At 37.0% G+C, this 5,909-nt stretch overlaps 1 protein-coding gene across 1 annotated transcript; it reads right to left on the reverse strand.

The window, feature by feature from the left end:
* Positions 1-1,491: 1,491 nt before the first annotated feature.
* LOC141714022 (homeobox-leucine zipper protein HDG2-like) lies at positions 1,492-3,902 on the reverse strand. The gene is made up of 7 exons (XM_074517570.1): positions 3,636-3,902; positions 3,436-3,540; positions 3,104-3,304; positions 2,810-2,990; positions 2,435-2,709; positions 1,972-2,094; positions 1,492-1,875 (listed from the first exon to the last, which is right to left on the reverse strand). Exons 1-7 carry the CDS (start codon positions 3,900-3,902, stop codon positions 1,492-1,494), a joined length of 1,536 nt encoding a protein of 511 aa, XP_074373671.1.
* Positions 3,903-5,909: the final 2,007 nt, after the last annotated feature.

Raw genomic sequence — 5,909 nt, forward strand, 5'->3', positions numbered from 1 at the left:
CAGGTTCACCTCAGAATTTTGTTCTCTATTTCTCTTTGGTTTTCTGCACTCTACTGCATAGTGTCCGAAGGCATGACAGTTGTAACACCTCAATTTGTTTCTGTCACGTGGTCCACGTCCATAATCTCTACCACGATTCTCATTACTGGTTCGAGCCACTCCTTTGTTTGCCTTTTTCAGCCATTCCTCTCGTGACAACAGCAACTGTCCTTCACTGGCTTCTCGCTTTGCCCACTCCTCTTCAGTAAGTAACAGTTGTTGCCCTCCATTGGTCTCTGTCTGTCCCTTTAACCTCTCCTCGTGAGCCTTGAGTGAGCCCACGATTTCTTCCACAGACATAGTATCCAGATTTCCAAACTGTTCAATTGCTGAAACAATTTGCAGGAACTTTGTTGGTACTGCTCTCAGTAATTTCTTGACCACGTATGTTTCTTCAATTACTTCGCCTAGTGCTCGAATGTTCGTCACCACACCATTTAATCTCGCACAAAAGTCATCAAGTTGCTCTGTCTCCTTCATGGTCATTGACTCAAACTCAACTTTAAGAGTTTGAGCTTTTGCCTTCTTCACCTTATCAGCTCCTAAGCACATGGTTTTTATGGCATCCCAAGCTTCTCTCGCCGTTTTCTTCTCTGCAACAGATAACAATGTCTCCTCGGGAATTGCTTGATAAATTGCTGCAATTGCGATCTTGTCTATTCTCTCCTCTACTGCTGCATTTGGATCCTTCTGCTCGATTGCTCCCCACACGCCATGCGCTTGCATGAAAACTCTCATCTTTAGTGCCCATGTTGTGTAATTGGTTTTTGTGAGCATTGGGTAGGTTAGGCCAACTGTGTTTTCTTTTGTTTGCTGGGTTCCATGGTTACTAATTTTGGCATATACTTGGGCATTCACCAGGGTTACTTACTGAAGCTCTGATACCAGATATTAGATAAAATGAATATGCAAATGACACAAGTAATTAGCTAACTTGGATACTCAACTCAAAGGCTGGTGGATTACTCTCTTAATTTGAAAAGAAATTACACAGTGATATTTAAACTATCAAGCTAAGTGTCACAGCTAAAAACCAGGAGCATACTCCCGTTAGTGCCACACGACTCTCCTACCCAAACTCAACTACCAGAGACCTATTCTTATGCAACTACGTACAGGTGTAGCTGACTTATTCTAATGCAAAATACAATTAATAAAATAATATGTTTAGATTAATATATAATCCAACAATAATAGGTACCCATACACATGAAGGTCTAGGTGCAGAATATTCAAGTTCAAATTGGACTCGAGCAAATTTCAAAGATTCAAAACGTGCAGTAATTTCATCAAACTTAATAGGCTTTCCAATGAGCTGAGAAATCATGGTTAAACCATCACGAGACCAGTAGGAAGGTGGCACTTCACCTAGTTTGATCCAGCAAGGCACTTTGTCAATAACTTGTCATGTTTAATGATTACACAAATGATGAAATAGCAACCTCATTTCTATTAGGCCTCATTCATGGAAGCAAGCAGTGCTGCCTGAGATAAGAATTCCTCCACTGCTACTTTAATCCTCTCCGTCGTGAGGTTGATGAGGTCTGCTGCTTGGGAATGCATTTCAGCGGGCGGTACGAATGTCGGAGAATCATCGACCAATAGCTGAAACGAAACGGTCAATAACGATCCTCCGGATCCTTCTGTTCCAGTAGCAGGTCCATCAGGATGCACTGCAAATCCCGATGGAAGAAGGGGTCGATATTGGGAACTTATTCCATTCAGTATCAGATGCATATCCTCAGTTCTTAGGCGGGAAAAGACAATGTATGAAGCCACTGGATCACTGCAACTCTCTTGCAGTAATAGTATGTTCTCTTGGCTTGAGTTCTCAGCCTACAACGAATTTGTGATCGTTATAAATAAGAAAATCATTATTTCCTTTTTACTTCTACTGATAATGAAATGAAAACTTTCTACATATGCACTTACCAGAACCTTGTGTATTGAAACAGAATAGCTAGCTTCATGGCCTTTGGTAATGTGACACACTTGTTCAACAGCAGTTTCACCGGAGAGGACCTCCCATTCCCTACCGGGGTATGGAATCAGCGGCTGTACGTGGAATATTAAGGTCTAATGATTAGTTGTCAGCGTACAACATGGAATAACAGCTAATTTGGAATCTAACTATATAGATGCATGTAAATTTGCTTCAATTTGGCATAACAATGTAAGGAAAGTTGTTGTACTTATATAGACAGTTTAGATAATGAAGTCTAGTTACAATCATAAATTCGTCTGAAGTCTCTATATGTGCACTGATATAATGCCTTGAACCTAATGAAGATAACATAATTTACCTATAGATGATAATTTAAGAAGACCGAATAATGAAAAGTTCTTTCTAATTGCAGTTAAAAGTGGTAATGCATTTAATTTCAGGTAAAGATACCTCGCTTCCTGAGTTGTGATTGCGGAGAAAATCAAACACAGACTTCGGTGGCACTGGAAGCCAAATTGATGAAGCAGCAGATATCAGAGTACCCCTAGGTAGGCTATGATCTCTCATATTCATTCTTGTCATGACCCTAATATTGTCGTCAGTAGAATGTCCCGATAGTTCTTTCCAGTTCCCGGTTAAACCACTAATTCCTGAGTTGAAGTTTAACACCATTTTTGCAGCAAGCTTCAATAGAACTGTCTGAGCTCTTTCATCACTTGACATCACTGTGTGAAAAACATAAATGCATATAGGAGATTCAATTTTATCATGGAGCAGCAGGAATTTTTAAGTGAAATTCCACTAATGCAAGTTTCATTTACGTACCTAGTTGATTGTATTCCCCAAGAGGGGCCTTTAGCGAGATGTCATTTCCCATCTGTCGACACCTTCTTTCTAGGGTAGAGATCCATCGTTTGGCTCCAAATCCTATACTAGAATCTAGCAGAGGTTGATACATAGCTCTGATAGCCCTGCAGTCCGCATCTACATGCTCAACCCATGTAATCTTGAAAAACATTACATGAGTAAACCATAATTAGGTAATCCAAGAAATATCAATCAAGCTCATACAATGAAATACATAATATATATGATCAACATTGTATGCATTTAGTTCACCTGTGAGAATCCATCAGGTAATTCATGAATAAGGCAACCTGATGGCCTTTTCTTGCACCCGGTTACTGGGACTGGGTGTACACCGTCTAATGAAACGTCAACCACTATCCAGTCATTCTCAGAATATCGCTTACAATATCTAGCAAAATAGGTCTCACGGTTTGGGACAAGTGGTGTAGAGAGTTGATATGTAGCAGCCATCTGAATTAGATTTGCATGCAAGCATACATGATAGATTAATTATATTTCAAAAACTATTAACATGTACTGAATATAATGTTTTTGTTAACTAGACTTAAGGGGAAGATTTATAAATAAAAAAATCTAATTACCACTTGTAGGGTTCCATCATAGTCTGTTGCTCCTTCTGGATTCATCAGGACATCAACTGTCCTAGCCTTTGGGACAATTTCATAAAACATCACATACCAGTTACTCTAGTTAACAAAAAAGATGACAAGTTAGAAAGCAAATTCATCAGTTCTAGATTGACAATGCAAAACAAATACAAAAGAATTTAAATAATACTGACCACGTCCATAAAATAACTGACGAGGTTCTTGGGACTCAATTCAATCCTGGCAGTTTCACGAGAAACTTCAGATGTGAAGCCTACTTGTCTGGGGCCAACCAGATTTGGAAACATTCTACTATATGCCACTTTATCAAGAATTCTGCTTCCATCATCAGCACCGCAATGCCTCCACAGCGGTTCAGTGACCACAGCCATCACTCTCAGCTCTTCTGTCGCCAACCGTACAAGCTCAACTATTGCTTCCTGAAATTTGTTGGCCGTCATTGCATTGAGTAAGTTATGACTGTCTCCTGAATTAGTGCCACTAGTACTTTCATTTTCAAGATTAGCAGATCAGAGAGGACTTACCATATTGTAACTTGTTGGAGCCTTATCAATCTGTGCCTCGTGCTTTTCAGGCTGTAGCATACATCTCTTTTTTTTTTTCAAATTACAAATGTCACGAACAAAAAGAAGAAAGTCAAGCAAAGAAAAAGAACCATATTGAATGTAAACAATATGTAACTAATTAAGAGGGAATCAACGATACTCCTACGCCTTACAAGGTGTTGGTTCCGTAGTTACTCCAACGGTGTATTTTTTTTGATGTTTATTATATACAGGATCTCAAGTTAAATCTTGTTTCGGTTAGTCAATTATGTGAATCTGTTTAGTTTACTTAACATGGTATAAGAGCGCGGTCTAGGGAGGGTCTTATGTTCGAGTCCTTTCACCCCATTTGTTCTATTTAAATATTTGTTATTGGTATTGGTTTTATTTGTTATTATCGATCGTAGCGAAAAGTATCGTATAATTAATTGGAGTGTTAAAGAGTATAAGATCATATTCGGGTTTTTCTCTACAATCTTAAGGTTTTAGAGCGATTGATTACTTAACAGAGACATTAATAAATTACGAACACAAAAGAGGTTAGTTTTGCTACGTGTTGACGAGAATCCTGCAACTCTGATCTTGCAATTTCCTCTCCTTGATTCGCCTCAATGTGTGCACTGTACGCTCCAACAAAGTAATTTGAGTTAAAAACAAAGAAAAAAACAATAATTTGTTGTGGAAACAAACAAAAAGCTTACGCTTGCTGCTGCTCATCAGTTATCTGCTCGTCGATAATGTCTTCGAGCTTCCTCTTTCCCAGAGCTTTCTCTGCAGCCGCCGCTGACACAACACCTTGATCCCAGTCATCTTGCCCTCCTCCTGAGTTGTTTTGTCCCAGTTCCTCCTGTGCCACAACATTCCTTTAGTTTAGGCGCTATTTAAATCATTTCAAAATATTTTACTGTTGGTATACATCACAGAAACATTTCTACATTATAGTGACTTCTTATTTTTACAAAAAAATAGTAGTTACATTGAAGAATTCACCTGAACATTAGTCGAAAATCGAAGAGCGCTGCTTCCTTCTCCATCCAGGGATTGTTTAGCCGGTGTCACCATTCTTGCACGTTGTCTGAATTCAGGAATTTTATGTATACGAGATTTATTTGGTCGAGATATCTAGAAAATTTATGTTGATCAGGCGAATGCAAAGGCCAGAAAATGAGAGCTACTCGCTGATGAACTGTATGTTTTTGTCCTGCAGTGTACAAGACATTTATTTGTTGAGAGATTTAAATTTAACCATCTTCGACCCTAATAAATTTTTTAAAAAGACAAGATCCTAATTAATTAGATATAATGAATATCTTGTACTCTCTGTAAGAGATAACCTTTAAATTTACTAAAAAGTTTTGACTTTAAAAGAAGTTATTAATGTAATTATATCATGAATATGTTCCATATCTAATAGAGAACCTTTAGATTTTAAGTACAAACTTTTTAACTTAAAAAATTATTGAATGATTTCTTTTTGAAATGTAACATCTTAAGGGTCATTTGGTTCAACTTATTCTAGTATTATGTATGAGTTTGTTCTTTCAAACCCATACTTGTTGCTTGGTTGACTGTTTTTAAAATTTGATATCAATTTCTTAAACATATTTGGAATCCAGATTTGATAACCCATACTTGTTGCTTGGTTGACTGTTTTTAAATTTTGATATCAATTTCTTAAACATATTTGGAATCCAGATTTGATACCTCAAGGTGAGTTTGAGATGTACGAGGTATGAAATTAAATTTCATTATTTTATTTTTATTTATAAAGTTAAATGCAAATTTAAAACACATATCTTAAATATCATGTTGTTTAATCTTAAATAAGTAATGCTTATTTTTATTTAATACTAATTAGTAATATTTTACTTGTTTAAAAAATTATAAATTAATGAAAATTTT

The sequence above is a fragment of the Apium graveolens genome, chromosome 3 (assembly GCF_009905375.1).
Source record: "Apium graveolens cultivar Ventura chromosome 3, ASM990537v1, whole genome shotgun sequence".
NCBI lineage: Eukaryota > Viridiplantae > Streptophyta > Magnoliopsida > Apiales > Apiaceae > Apium > Apium graveolens.